Source organism: Rhipicephalus microplus, chromosome 1 (genome assembly GCF_043290135.1).
Source record: "Rhipicephalus microplus isolate Deutch F79 chromosome 1, USDA_Rmic, whole genome shotgun sequence".
NCBI classification, from domain to species: Eukaryota; Metazoa; Arthropoda; class Arachnida; order Ixodida; family Ixodidae; genus Rhipicephalus; species Rhipicephalus microplus.
The window spans coordinates 251,288,850-251,305,119 of record NC_134700.1 but is presented as its reverse complement, the minus strand read 5'-3'; the positions used below and the strand labels follow the sequence as shown (position 1 = coordinate 251,305,119).

The window sequence follows — 16,270 nt, the reverse complement described above, 5'->3', positions numbered from 1 at the left end:
CATCGCGACATCGGTGTAAAGCATCCTCAACCTTAAAGAAATCCCTACTATTTCAATGTATATATATATTGCGCGTCTAAAATGAATCTTCCGCAAAATGCCATTATGACGCTCTAGTACCAAGTGGCAAATCATACGGCGTCCACAGATGCAGCTGCGCTGCAAGAGAAACTTTGCCGTGGAAAATCCTCTGCTGGGGGTTGGGCCCCAAGCGTATGACAAACCTTCCTTTCTATATTTAGCAGCAGTGCCTGTTTCATTTCGTGACCATTAAACTGATCGTCACTAACGCGTGCAGCGACCGAAGTTAACAGTTTTCGTGACGAATAACGGGCAACGCTTCTCGCTCGGGCGGCCCGGAGGGAGCGATCTCGATGTCATTCACTGATAGGGGTTCCAGCTTGTCGCGGCGGCATATAGGAAGCAAGCGCCGCAGATAGTGTGCGCGGCAAAACGCTCTTCGATAGATAGGCGCCGGCGGTGCTCGACGGGAGAGGAGAAGTGTTTGCTCACTTGGCAGACGACGACACAGACTTTGGGATGCAAACAGGTCTTTGACCCTGAATGCTGGCAGAGGCACAGCAGCCGCTGCTGCGCTCGTCATTTTTTTTATACGCGCACGTCACCAGCCGAGATGGTCAGCTGACGGGAGAACGTGCGGCGCAAGGTATCTCCTTTGCTCGAGCTTCGCCCGGGGCACGTAAGGTGTCTCCACCAGTTGCCGCCCGAAACGTGTTCGGCTCTACGTCACGAACTCGATGCAGCCCTTGAATGTGAATCGTGCGAGCTTCGCGACGTGATATCTCGCAACGCTACAGCAATTATTAATCAATCATTTCAACGTATGCACGAAAATAGCGACGCGTTGTACACGGGAGACACCACAATGAGTGCTGAACTATTTTGAACGCCTGTGACCTTCCTTTCAAGTACACGGGAAACACTCTATCCGAAGAGGCCTTTTTTTTTTTAATAGAGTTGCTGCTCGAAGCTTGGGAGTAGCACCGTTTATCGAGCATGTAAGACTGACAAGGCGGGTGGGAGAGAAGCTGAAAGAGAAGAGAAGCCGAGTATAGCTACGCTATGCAACGGTAAGAGAGGGGAAAGGAGAGTAAAAGCGTAATCTATCGTAGTATGGTACACTACGATTGATTACGATTTTCTACGATATACTGCGACTATACTACGAATGAATGACGAAATATATGACTGGCGCAAACATGATAATCCTGACACGCGGGTCATGTAAGAACATGACAACATATCACGCTTATAGCGTGCTCGCGGCCGTTTCGCTTGCTCTACACTAAATTTAGTATCACGTGACGTGAATAGATTACGAAGGTACACGACACATTTAAACATGATAACCATGACACGGAAGTCATGTACGGCATCATTTACCTCCACCTCGCAATGTTGTGCTGTTCTTGAAGTGACATGTCAAGCTTTCTTATTCGTGCTTCGCTTATCATCGATTCTCACTGTACGTGGGATCTGCCTTTTTTTTTTTTTGCACTTCTTCATCGCTGATCGTGGCCTCAGTGTATATGTCAACGGTGTTCTGAGGTGCGCTCCGAGTCAAAGTGTCCTGCTTCGAGTAGTGTAGGAGAGGTCACCTGACCCGTGCGAAGGCGTGACCTGAAGGTGATCCTCACCATTTGTGCCCCTCGCCCACCTCATCCCCTACAGCGGCCAGGAGTCGTCCTTTCCTTTAATAAAGGTCACATTCATTCATTCATTCACTCATTCATTCACCTGTGCACCATTGTAACGTGTCCGCCGTGGTAGGCGGTCGAACCCACAATTTTATGAAGAGCAGGAAAACAAAGGCACAGAGTCGCAGTGATAGGGCAGGATAGTGCAGTGTAAAGAGCACGCAAGAAGAGAAGTAAGTGAACTAGAAAACGTGGGGGGGGGGGGGGGGGGATACTCTTTTTCGTGCACGGTACTGCCTTTGCGCACTTAACTTATGTACTTACAATAGCAAAACAGTTCGCACATGCTTTTTTTATGCACATCTGACTTGAGAAATGCGTATTCGCGGCTTCGCAAAACTTCAAGCTCTCATTCAGCTAACTCACAACGCACAGTGCGCCATATGATGGACTAATGAAGGTGTGTGGAAGGCGTAAATGGATAGATAAAATGTGAATTTCGACCACAACAAGTGACCCATGTAAAAAAAAAAAAAACTAGCAGTAGTTCAGTGATCAAATGCAGCTGATGAACGAAGCTCCTTCGGGATGGGACGTGAATGCTCCTGATATCACTACTGGCTTTGACGAAGGCGGTAGGATGGGGTGCGGGTGGGCACAACAACGTCTGCTGCATGCTGCACTCGGCGGCGGGAACTACTGAGCGGATGAGTGTGCGGCACGCGCTGCGCAGCACGAACCAGCCCAGGCAACGGAACAACCAGTGGCTGACGACAGGGCACAGGCCGAAGCGATGGTTTCGCGCGTTCGCCGGCTTGAGGGGAGGCTCAGGTAGGGCCGTTCCACGCGCTTGCCGCACAGCCGCAACTCACGTGCCGGGACCCCTACTGCACGCAAGCGGGGGACCAATAAACCAATTGGCGACGCTCTTTCACTCTCCTCAGCGTCGCCAATTGGCTTATTTGTCGCCCGCTTGCGTGCGGCAGGGGTCACGGCACGTGCGTTGCGGCTGTGCGGGAAGCGCGCGGAACGGCCCGTAGAGGGCAGAGACGGAAGAAGAGAAAGATAGATGGGAGAGGGGTGCGAGCGGTGAAGCAGCGAGGAGGTTCGACGGCGGCGACGGCGGAGTGCGGGCCTAAGGAGCTGCGCTCCTAAAGAAGGATCTCTTCCATCTTTCTCGCGAATGAACGGATCGGTGTTCTGGTACATCGCACGTAAAGCGAGAGCTTGCGCACTGCACTTAGAAGAGCAGGCACGCGCGTTAGCACTGGTATTTGGTCTGCCTACCCTGCATGACAATAGTAAAGAAGACAGAGCCAGTTCCCGCGTGAATACTGTGGCACTTCGGATGAAGAACGCTCAATATCAGTGTAAACAGGGGACAACGTTAGCGCAGTGGACAACGTCGACAGTCTCTTCAATTTTTTTTCTTACTTCGTACACCCGCTTTTTATAGCCGCTCTTACTACAATTTCATTTATTCTTTTTTTTTCTTCTCGCCAAGCACTGGAATCGACACCTTTGGTTGAAGTCCCCTCCTTTTTCCTAATACCTCTCTCTGTCTCTCTGCTTAGTGTCGCGACTTCATTGGATAAACACTTCAACAGCCCATTACCGGTTACGCAAGTTTAGTCAGTTTACGAGTTGCGCACGCCGGCAGAACTGTTGCGAGCATCTCCTAAAAAACAAAGCGGCGACGCGACATACTCACATGCTTTCCGTAGTGCTCCTCGAAGGCGTACTTGGATTCCTGCGACGCTCCCGAGACGGCTGCCGTGTGAGGCGTCAGCGTCGGCGGAAGGTGCATCATGTGCGGGGCACCGGTAGCCAAGCCGAACAGCGCCGGGGCCTGGGACAGCGGGATTCCGGGGATGGCCGCGGCCGCCGACAGCGGCAGCGCCGCGGCCGCGCTCGCCGCCGCAGCCCGCGCAGCCAACGCGCTGAGCGGGCCGGAGTCCAGCACCCGCATGGGACCCGGCGACGAAGAGACCACGGCGTTGGGAGCCGGGATGCGTGGCTCGCTGGACAGGCCACCGTGCGGCGTTCCATTGCTCGTGGCCGGAGGCGTGCTGCTCGAGTGGTTACTGCTGCCGGTGTTGTTGGCCAGCGGGACGGGACTCCTGCGAGCACACGGGGAGACGCAGCTTTTCAAGACACGGGCGAGAGGTTGAGAAACGGCTGCGCATAAAGGCTTCACATCCGTTTATGCGCAGCCATTCGTAACAGCAGTCTCGGCTGATTGATTACGCTCCGCTTGAACAACAAAAATACCGAAGCATCTAGCCATCATATAGTCGCGAAATGACGCTAATGCTCAAAGAAATTACATTCTAGATTGATGGAACTGTTGTTGATACTGCGTAAGCCCGCCCAGCAACATCGCTTGCAAAAAGCATTCCCATTATAAGTGAGAGAGAGAGAGAATTATTTTAATGGGAAGCTGGAGAGGTTTGCCTGGCTTTTCACCAGACAGGCTACTCCAGTTGCCGGGTGATGACAGCGATATATACAATGATAAATACACAACACATACAGTTACATACACGCATAACAGTCACATAACACATAAAGTCTCTCACACGCACTGCACAATTTGCAACGTTTTGTTCAAGCCTGTGGCCCGTAAGCCTGTGGCCCGTAGCGCTTTTGTAGAGTCTAACGCACTGGAGGTGTTCTGCCACGGGCCTAGAATGTTTTTTAACTCCAAATTTATGTCCTGTTGCATTTTAAGCCCATCTTCAGAGACTGTCTCTCTGATGCGTATTTCGTACACTCACAGCAGACACGTTTGATGTCTTCAACGACGTTACATTGGGCACAAAATGCCGAGTCGGACAGTCCAATTTCGTTCCTGAAGTAGTATAATTATTCAATGCTCTTAATTGTGAAAGCATGCGTGAACGAAGCAAATGTACAAAGGATCTGCAGAAGCTAACTTAAATGTGGGACACGTATAGTGTGCAAGGCTTCGCCCCAAACCTTATCGACGAGTAATCGATGGTCCTGCCGCAGAAATGTAACAGGCCGAGCGTCGTCAATGTTATTACTGACCCGTCGTCCTGTCGGCTGCGGACGCTGCCATTGTTGCCGCCGTTGTTGCTGCCGCTGTTGTTGTGCGACTGGAACCGAGCCAGCACGTCGGACGGCTCGTCGTCGTTGCTGAGCTCCCCGTCGAGCGGCGTCCGGCGCTCCTCGTCGTCGTCACCGGAGCCGCCGTACTCGGACTCGTTCAGTTCCTCCTCCTCGGGGTTGGACTGCAGCACGAGAAGAGTGCCCGGGTTAACATTACACTGCTGCACTGACTCGTACCTCGAGGACAACTACGCTACTTTGTGAACATCAAGGATAAAGCTGTCGCTCCGTTTCAGTAAACTTGACGGAAGAAGGTAAAGTCAATCAGTGCAGAATTTTTAATTAGAGGAATGTAAGAGGGCTGCACGATATTGCGCTCCTTTGACTACATCGCGGAAGGTGGAGATCGCCAACAATTACAAGTTCGACTTCATCACGTCTGTAGTCTGCAGACCCGAAGGTAGCGGGATCAAACTTTCGGGCCGCGGAGGCCGCATTCCGATGTCAGTGACTTGCGTGCTGAGATTTAGGTCGACCCTACTTTCAACCCAAGGTGGTCAAAACTTGCGGAACCTTTGACTACGCGTACCTCGTTGTCATATCGCAGCCCTGGGACGTTAATAATAATAATAATAATAATAATAATAATAATAATAATAATAATAATAATAATAATAATAATAATAATAGAGTTGCAAAGTGCGCGCGAGGTGCAACGGTAATTGAAGTTCTTCCCGTGGATATTTTAGAAACGGGGAGTTTACATCCGTATACACGTGTGACCAAGATCGAACGATCAAAGCATAACGATCCGGGCTCATGTGGCGCTAGCAATCTCAGTTTGTTATATCGCTGCACGACACCGTTCGCTTCATCTCCACCTTCCACTCGCTTGCGCGGAAGGTCGGCGCCAGGGAACGCCTCATGGACGAACCAATGAGAGCCCCGGAAAACAGGCTGGGTCCTGCCTTCGTACGTCGAAGGCAATAAATCAGGACGTGCTGAAAGCGCCTGCGATGTAACGCGCCGCGTCTGCTGTAAACAGCCACGCATGACTTGCTCGGCGTATGAGCGGCAGCAGGCGACGCCCTTCTGCGCGACGCTCCATGCGTTGGAAGGTAAAGGAAGAACACCAAAGTAAGACCTACTTAGCAGCGCGGGTAGTTACGCATACCCGAAATTGTTCCTCATATATACCACCAAGGTGAGGTTTCCTCTAAAACACGATGTAGGTGATGCCGTTGAATTCGTCTTTTTTTCTGACACGGATTTAGGCTCAGTATTTTTTAGCAAAACCTGACTACACCAGTGATTGCAGTTCCCAGGTCCGAATCCCGGCGTCTCCTTTCCCCAAAACGATCCATGTTGTTTGCACTAGTGTGCCACGTGATGGTATCGTGATGTGACGTCACCACGATGTCACGTCATCACGACGTCACTATTCGACATCATGATGCGACCATCAAACGGCATCGTGCCACATCGTGTGCGGCGTATCACGGAGGCACTGCAAAACAAGGTGAGGCGCAGCAAGCTCGAAATGCCTCCGATCTCAAACACCGACTACAGCAGCGATTGCTGTTTTCAGTCTGTGCACTGAACGGCATCGTGTTGTTTGCAGTATAGTGTATACAGCGAACCCTCCACCGACCGGTGAAATGTTCATATCAGGCCATGACCGAAAGACACTGACTGCGGTGCACGGAGCTCACTCCCAAACGGTAAAAAAAAATTGCCCGCAGCTTCCCTCGGGGGAACACTGAGGAGGATGCGGAGCATATAATTGGTTAACGGGGTGTTAAAGTGCGACTTACTTGGGTCGATGGCTAAATTGGTTAACGTGGTTGTGAAATGTGGTGTTAAATTGCGACTTACTTGGGTCGATGGCTAAATTGGTTAACGTGGTTGTAGGAGGGGGTGTTAAATGGTGAACACGTACACACGTATGCGAAAGGGCGGCGCTGGTCGAAGGGACGTCGATCATTGTGTTTGTGGATTCTTTGGAATTCATTTCACCGCGACCTTGGACGTCGACGCGCCGTACAAACCAACCGACGAGCGGCAACTGAGCGAGCGAGCGCCGACCTTGAGTATATATACAGCACGACGGCGCATGCACTGTCAGCTGTTGAATGTTCTCGAAGCGCGACGCCACATGCGCGTCCACTGGAGAATCAGGAGAATTGTAGATGTCGAACGCGGTGTGTAGAGGAGGAAGGGTGCACAGATGGTGGAGGAGTGAAGCGCGCGCGGTGTGTAGAGGAGGAAGGGATGCACAGATGGTGGAAGAGTGGGCGACGGCGCATGCGCGCGCGTCAGCTGTCGAATGTTCGAGAAGCGGTGCGGACGGCGCGGACGGCGCACTACAAGGCGCGAGTATAAGATGCTCCGCATCTAAAACAACAAACTGTAGCGTTTTGGTTCCTGTACGTGCATCAATTACAACGGCGTTTTCTTTTTACAACAATAAAAGTAGGAAGAGGATTAAACCAAGCTCGACCGCTGCTTCAGCTTTCTAAAAACAAAAGACAGATCTCCATTTTTTTTCTGCGAGAAAAAGATATTGTGGGCATTTACTACATGCTTCTTCATTACCTGTACATAAACATCATCACATAGTGTTCCTCATCTTCATCGTTAGTGGACATAGCTTTTCAGTCTGTTCTGTGCCTCGGAGGTGACTTTTTTTCGCCACGTCTTCTAGGTCTAATAAAGGCGTGTAAAGGACTACATCGCAAGTGGTGGAGGTGCTTCAATATCGCCGCCTCCACCCATCAATTGATGGGCAGCGAAAAATAAAATAGAGGAGAAAATAGCAATATGATACAAACTGATTGATATGTGGGGTTTAACGTCCCAAAACCACCATATTATTATGAGAGACGCGGTAGTGGAGGGCTCCGGAAATTTCGACCACCCGGGATCTTTATCGTGCACCCAAGCTGAGCACGAATATGAGACGAATTGCGTGTATATATATATATATATATATATATATATATATATATATATATATATATATATATATATATATATATATTTCCGCGCAATGTGCAACTCCAAAAGGAGCCGTTTGGCAGATATATATGGCTATATTTATAACACTATCGTTATTTCAGCAACACCTCTGGCTTCCTTAACGTGCTGTTCTTGTTTATAGCCTCTCGAAAGCAATATACATTCATTGTAGATTGCGTCTTTCCTAATGAGGTGGTTTTCGCACGTTAAACCCCACAGATCAAGTCAATCAACATTTATTGTAGATTAAGGTTCAGTGGGTGTTATGGATAGCTACACCTTGATTCACATCATTTGCTCTTTAAATATTCAGACCCAAAGAAATTTTTTTATTTTATTTAATTACACAGCTATAGACAAATGACATCCTTGGCGCTGTCCGAGCCTCTTCTGGCTGTCGGTATAAACTGACCTCGACACGCATGCATGCCCACTCATCTTATTTGTATATGAAAAATTGCTACAGGTTGTGGCCTATAGCCATGTAAAATGATTAAATACACGCGTACAGAATAACTCTGCGTAACTCTTTCCCACCTGTCTACGATGTTCCCTGAATCAAGGCAGCGCGCACACGAAAGCGTTCGGTTTATTTTTTTAAAAACACATATCTGCATTCTCCGGTGACCTTAAGCGGGAAGATAGAAGACGAAAGGGAGGAAAGAAAGGCAATCAGAGGTGCACAGCGGTCCAGTTAAACATCTTCTGGACGCTGCGAAATCGAGTTGCCCCCTGTATAAATGCACACGCTCACAAGCTAACCATATTGGTGAAGCATTCCCAAGTCCCCCTATAGTTGTTTCTGTGCAGCATTGCGAGAAGTGGAGTGATCGATTCCGCGGTTATATTTGAACTACAAGTTTGCCGAGGGCCTCTAGCGGTAGCCGCGTGGGGGCTGGTCAACAAGGGGTGCCACAGGCAGCTAGCTCACACGGCTTCCCGCGGCCACAGCTTTCGCGGCATTGATCGCACTGTTTGCAATTAACCGATCGGAGCCCGAATGTCAGCGCTCTTCCCCTCGGCTCCCGTCGTAGATGTATAGCCAAACTGGCGCACGTAGCTCGCGGAGGCCAAGTATTTGCTTGGAGACTTATAGCGCCGCTGCGGGCGAGGCTGCGCCCATGCGAGAATTCAAGAGGTCTGGCCAAACGCAGCGGGGGGCGAGCCGAATCGAAGGTGCACGACGGCCGGGACTTTTAATCACGCGAGACCAGCTGCAATTAAAAGGCACGCACGCCCGGCAGTGCGAGCGAAGGAGCTGAGAGTACAATTTCACTTACGAGGATCGCTCGCGAATTCGCCAGAGCACACATACGCGGTGAGTCTTTCAGAAGTGGTGGGAAGGGTCGTGCGGACTGCCACTGGGCAGTGGATGAAAACGCGGACATCTGCTATCGCATTATTCTCGCAGCGAATTCGCCCAGCAAGAGGCTGTACTAACAAAGAGAGAAAAAAAAAAGCAGGGAGAATTGAACTCGCGGGTGTGACAGTGTGACGTCAGTCGTATAATCACCGTCCTCCTCATTATCCTACCCAGGGTTTCTTTTCTTTTTTTTTTCTTTTTTTTAGAGGCGAAGCTTCTTACGCTGTGGTTCCCGCGTCCACGATGTATGCAGTGATAGTAGTGGTCGTCGTCATAGTAATAGGTAGCCATAGTAATAGGTAGTTTAGTCCTTGGAATGTACGCTAGATGGCGGCGCTTCTATATGATGAATATATGATCAAAAGATGCGAGATGGTGGTACTTAAAGTGTTCACTAGATGGACGGACGGACTCACGGACGGATGGACAGACAGATGCACGAACGCACAGACTGACTGACGGACGCAGGGACGCACGGACGGCAGGTCGCACGCACTGACGGACGCTTCGCCCCACTCATCATCATTCAGTTCGTGGATATGCTGTGATTTTTTTTTTTTTTGCTAGTACAGGTACGAAACTTGCTACATTTATGACCTAGTCTCTAACTTATATGTTATGCTCCTTCTGTCCCCCAATCTGGAATAGAATTTCTGGCTACGTCACTGCTTTTGCTTTCTTCACCGAAATTTCCCCGTTTTAGCGCACCACCTTCAACAGGCATTTGTGCAGCCGTGAGTTGAAGACAGAATGGTACATGTGACCGAAGACATTAGCGTAGGACCCTTTAAGTTTTTTTTTTTTATTAAAAGAAAACGGCGATTACCACATATATCTGTCATATTTACTATTTTTGTGAGTTGTCTCGAAAAAACTCTCATATTAAAGGTAGCCATTGGGCTCTTGGAGAATGACAATCTGCTAATACAGGTCGGCTTTATCTTCCTTCGGAGGCAGATTGATTTGAGGCCACAACTAGGCGGGAGAGAAGGGGGTCCGTGCAAACTCGCGACCACATACACTTTTACCAACATGTCGGCACACTATAGGGATGTCTGACTTAAACAACATGCGACAAATCCCACCTTCTCCTTGTCCCCAGGGAGGAATGGAATTTCTGGCTACGTCACTGATTTTGGTCCCTTCACCGATTCTTCACTATGCCCTCTCACACATACACAGAATGCATTCGGACTAGTTTTGCCGAAACATCAAGGGTGTCACAATAGGCACATGAAGAAACAAAAAAAAAATTAACCAGACATAGGAATGAGTATACGCAACAAAATACGCTAAATGACACCCAGTCGATCCTTACGTGGCGTTACGCTCACCTACCATTACAACCAATTGATCAAGCTAGTTTTCTCTACGGCGAAAATAGCAACTAACCACTTTATTTTTCTTCGCATACAGTCATGCACGAGCGTACCAATATAAGCACGATACGCGGACGCAAAATAGCCTATATGAGCGCGAACAGCGGAAATGACGTGGATCGCTGAATCCACCTCGATAAGTGGCCGAAGCTGGAATCGTACGCCAAGCATGAGCCAACCTCGTCGGAATAACCAGGGAGAAACACTTTCGATCGAGATAAGCGACAAGCCAAACAGCGTCAGCCGAAAATAGGCTGATTTTTGGAAACTCTGTTCTAGATCAGCAACCGATTCGCGATACCACCCCAACGCGCAAACACTTGTCCATATCAGCCACAAACCGGCGTCAGCCATCAATTGCGGAGCCACGTTTCAGGGACCTTGGAAATGGCCTCACTGTCAGAAAAGAAGCCTTCCCGCACCTCCGTATTCTCAAACAATGATTTAATCCATTCCGTCCACTTTAGTACAGCACGAATAGGACATTACGCTTTTCATTAACTGCGACACACTCGGCTGCTGACCCAAAGGTAGCGAATGCTGTAGCCCCGTGTGCTCAGATTTGGGTGCACGGGGTAAGCATTAGCCGGTCTGGTTTTCTAACGAGAGTTAGAAGGAAGGAGACAGACAGACAGACAGACAGACAGACAGACAGACAGACAGACAGACAGACAGACAGACAGACAGACAGACAGACAGACAGACAGACAGACAGACAGACAGACAGACAGACAGACAGACAGACAGACAGACAGACAGACAGACAGACAGACAGACAGACAGACAGACAGACAGACAGACAGACAGACAGACAGACAGACAGACAGACAGACAGACAGACAGACAGACAGACAGACAGACAGACAGACAGACAGACAGACAGACAGACAGACAGACAGACAGACAGACAGACAGACAGATAGATAGATAGATAGATAGATAGATAGATAGATAGATAGATAGATAGATAGATAGATAGATAGATAGATAGATAGATAGATCTAACCGCACGTACATATGAAGGTCCACGTCAATGCAGGCCTTCGCAGACATGTAGACGTAAATCACACGATACGCTTTGGTTGCTATCTGCGTCACTGAATAAGGAAACAGAAAGCTAGCTGCTGTAACGCCATTCGATACGACCATGCTCATTAATAATGAGGCTTTAAAGAAGAACAAAGAATTGCACAAGCTGTGTTTGCAGAGTAATGGATAACCCAAACACGACAAAGAAAGTTCCAATGTGGACAAGCAAGAGACCGTCGTGTACATGAACCCGCGAGAGCCTTCCACCAAGCCGTGAGATTCATCTATCTTTCGTGCGACGCCGGGACGGACAGAAATAACTGCAGAGAACCAGGCCGAAGAGAAGAAACCTCTCGTCGGAGGAGCTCGGCGAGCCATCAATAACTTTCAGGAAGCATCGGACGCGGAGGCTACCGGCACTCGGAAAGATTCAGCGGCCTGGACGGAGAAGCACGCCTTCCAGGGGAGCGCCACCGAACGGGACGAATGGAACCGGAAACGAGCTGTCACGGCTCCGGAACAACGCATTAACTGAACACGTCTGCACCTACAATGAAGGCGCAAAGGCACATTGAGCAATAAATGTTACTACTTTATCACGTATCAGCGAAAACGTGTTTAGAAATGAACGGCCTAAAAGTAGCACTGACTTACATTTTTGGACAATTGATCTTGTTTTTTTTTTTTGCGCAAAAATAAGGCACGCTGACATTGAAATCCTAGGCAGGTAACTAGAAGGCCAAATAGTGCCCCAATATATTTACTCTAAATGTTTCTCCACGGTCGGCACTGGAATGGCCAAAAAGAGGGGGGCGGGGGGGTCAACATCTCGTACCTAGAAGTTTTTCAGTCTTGCATGTGCATATTGCACGCACATATATAGACATGAACACACATAACGTATGTTATTCCCCCCCCTCCCAAGCGAAAAAAAAAAAACGTTCCTGGCTGCCAGCCAGGGTTATTTCCCAAGGGGCATCGAAAGTGGTCACGTGGTAACCAAATCGTTGCGTTCTGGCACTCACTCCAGCACGTATACGGTCGTTTTCTACGCTACTACTATTTCGAATTTTAGAGAAGCGTAATCATCACCCAACTCGCAACCGAAGTTCTGTTATCAGCACAAGAAACTACGCGCACACACTGTCTCACCCACCAAAAAAAAAAAAGTTTTTTTTTTTTGCAGAATATTTTGAAAACAAGCTGTGACTCGTCAAGTCGCGATAACTGACCAAATGCCCACGGCAGGCGTAAACAAAAATCCAGTAAGAGCTCAATAAGGCGCGACACGGCTTTACGAAAAAAGCTGTTGTGCTCAACACATAATTTTAAATTTTGGTACCCTAATGACAATATCGGTGTCGTGTTCATTTACTCTACTCTCGACTTCATCAAAATCAAAGGGTCGCACATGTAGGATCTTCTATGCGCGGTCAGCTAAAGCGGCAAAGTAAACAAGCGCGAAGACTGCAAAGTTTTTTTATCGACAGCGCAACAATTTAGTATCACGAGAGGGGCACATTTACAGAGCCACCCCTGCTATGATAAAAAGAAACCACAACTAAGAAACTAATACGCTGCGGTACAAGTTTTTTTTAATGATCGGTAAGTAGTAGCCGACGGACGATGTTGTACCAGGCAGGCGATACACCCATATAAAAAAAATCATACAACAAGCTCCCGAATATCTACGTATGCCTTCCGTTAATATCACAACACACACAACGAATCAAAAGAATGGGCGGGAGGCGGTCATTAATATGTACCGCCTGAGCTCCGGCAATGCGAGGACGCGTTTTCACATGAAGACACCCCAGGGAATCGATTATCGTTGCTCTTGGCACGTCCGACTCGTGTTGAAAAATACGACGGCCATATTCTGCGAGCACGACGTCGCATTTGCTTTTTTTTTGTTTTGTTTTGTTTATGGTAACTTTTTATACGTGGCCGCTTGTTCTTTTCATTTATAGTAACAGACCCAACGCCGCTGCCTAGCTGCTTCCATCTCGCATCGTTGAACATGGGTCGAAATCGACGCAGACAGCCCGCAATCACGATGATGACCCTCGACAGTGGATTAATGCGCCCGACACGCAGCTGCTGGCCGAGGATGAAAAATAGAGAGGCACAGGACATTAAGCGGCTCGCATGCGAGTCTGACACGAAGACACGTTGAGATAGAGAGAGAGAGAGGCAGCAGTGTGCGGAGAATTGGACTTTCGCAAGCACGCGCCTAAACTCATCGAGCTTCGATGAGAATAGGCGACACGTCGACGGCTCTTGGAAGCGCGCGTACAATGGGGCTCCTGATTTCACTTTTGTTCGTTAATTCGCGTGTACCACGCGTAAACTAGGCCCCGCGGGCTTCTCCCCCCCCCCCCCCCCCCCCTCCTCCCGAGGCAAAGAATGGGTGGGAGTTGCCGACTCCGAGACGAACTGCCCCGGATCACAAATAGCTGACATTTGCGGCGAGAGGAAAACAAGGAGGCGCGCGTGTGCGGAAGCCGCCACGCAACCCCTGTTCCGGCTTAATTGGCGGACAACTCTCTCGCCCTCGCGCGCCCAGACACGTACGAGCGCGGCGGCTAAATGGCCGCCACTAAACGCGCACCGCTCTTCACAACGAGCGATGATGACGCGGCGAAGAAGAACGCCCGCAGCCACACAACATGTCGCCGGTGGCTCAAGGCAGCGACATCACGCAGAACAGAGAGCCGGCGCGACACGCAGGCCGATCAAAAGCACGACAGACGGACATCAAATCCATTAACGACGGTCCTTCCAATGATCATCGCATGTGCGCGCGACTTCATTTCGTTCTTTTCGTTTATCTAGCACTTTTTTTGTTGATGTTGTTCATGTTGTACCACCCTCTTTCCCAGCAGGTGACCTCCCATCTCTCGCGGCATCATTCCAATTTTATTTTTCCCTCACTCGTGGCCGCAGTTGACCACACGCAATACCACGGGCGCCGCTTGGTTCGCTTGATCGCCCAGCACGCGACATTAGTCGGGAACTATTGAATAATAGCGGACCAAATCTCGCCTCGGCGACCAGATGGGCTTCTGGCTCGAATTCTGTTTCCGTTCGGGGCGTGCTACTATCGCGACGGAAGAGATGCGGTTGAACACATGCTAGTGGCAGGGGGTCGTGTAACAACTACGGATCGAAAAAAAATGTCGCTACGATGCACGTCTCGCCACTAATCGCGAAGGCCCCGTCTCGTCTGTTATCAGAAGAGCAACTCGAGGACAGGGCCCGTTGACCCTTATAATGAATGTCCAGGAGCTGGCTGCACGCATGACCCTTTCATTAATTTTCTTTCTGCCATCTTTATTATCTCCTTGCTAGCACTGTCAACCTCGACTCCGCATAACGCGGCGCACGGTTTTGTCACGAACGTAGTGAACAATTCATGAACTGATAACATGCACGTCTTCAGTGATTAGCATTTCCACCAGCATCTCACACCCCTCATTTATATCTTAAAACCTACAGTTTTTTTACATATGCGGAAGTTACTGGCTTGATTACCACAGTCCAAATGGCTATACTTTTCTCGGTCCATCGTTTATTTTTTTTTTTATCTATCGTGCATGCAAGCGTACTGATTCCTGCATAATAGCGGACCCAATAAAACAAAACTTATTTACGTTCACTCGCATTCTAGAGAATGTGCTCGCGAATGAGTATACTTGCACCTTTCATATTCATTGCGGCAATGTAGCACGGAAAGACTTTTGAAGTAGCTGTCTACTTCCTCGAATGGAAGAGGAGAAGTCTTTAGGGCTCGTTTCATCGCTTCGCACAACGCCAACGAAAGCAAATTGATAATTAAGCCAAGTAAGATACAGAAGACGCAATTGCTACTGTTTGTAAGTAAATTGTAATTAATGTAAGCAATTTGTAAGTACTTCGTTAGTATTTATAGTATCGGTGTGAAGAAAGTAAAAAGGACGAAAAGACAACTAACCGCCCACAACAACTGAATTTGCAACCTTCAGATAACACGCCCGATGCACTGCCAGTTGACTTACGGCGGCGATCTCTTTCTCGTCCACATCATAAGGCATTTCTCACACATGTACACTACGCGAGTATATGCGCATCTTGGGGTCGAGAAGACGGGATGATTATTCGTTAGGGGAAAGCTCTGCGCCACGACACTGGCAGTTAGCGCCGAGTGAAAGAGGGACGCTGTATAAAGAAGGCGGTTCAATAAAACATGAGAACAACACGAGGGGATAGCTTGGCTCTGCCAATTACCTGCAAAAGGCACGGAATCAAAGCAATCAATGACAGCATGCAGAAGGTCGCGAGCCGTGCTGTGCGAAGAGAGAGAGAGAAATAATAAAAAGGAAGAGACAGGGAGGTTAACCTAGACGAACTGGTTTGCTACCCTGCACGGGGGTGGGGAAGCTGCATTTCCGATGGAGGCGGAAATGTTGTAGGCCCGTGTGCTCAGATTTGGGTGCACGTTAAAGAACCCCAGGTGGTCGAAATTTCCGGAGCCCTCCACTACGGCGTCTCTCATAATCATATAGTGGTTTTGGGACGTTAAACCCCACATATCAATCAATCAATCAATCAACGGGGGTGGGGAAAAAGGTCGGAAAGAGGATAGCTATGGAGAGATATAAAATAAATTAGAAAAAAAACACATGCACACACATTCAGAAAGTTCCAATCACAGTCGTTTGGACAGGCCGGTTGAACGCAAGAAGCGCATGAGCGCCTTCACAGCCTTCTTC

The 16,270-nt window shown here is 49.0% G+C and overlaps 1 protein-coding gene across 4 annotated transcripts in view; it reads right to left on the bottom strand.

Moving 5' to 3' along the window:
• Window positions 1–16,270, bottom strand: part of LOC119186379 (AT-rich interactive domain-containing protein 3C) — a 236,714-nt gene that overhangs the window by 156,934 nt on the left and 63,510 nt on the right. For all 4 annotated transcript variants that reach the window (XM_075893212.1, XM_075893219.1, XM_037435017.2 and 1 more), the window contains exons 2-3: window positions 4,710–4,912; window positions 3,370–3,778 (exon numbers count right to left, since the gene is read on the bottom strand). In XM_075893212.1, the coding sequence (XP_075749327.1) occupies window positions 3,370–3,778; window positions 4,710–4,912 (612 nt within the window). The remainder of the gene's footprint in view (window positions 1–3,369; window positions 3,779–4,709; window positions 4,913–16,270) is intronic.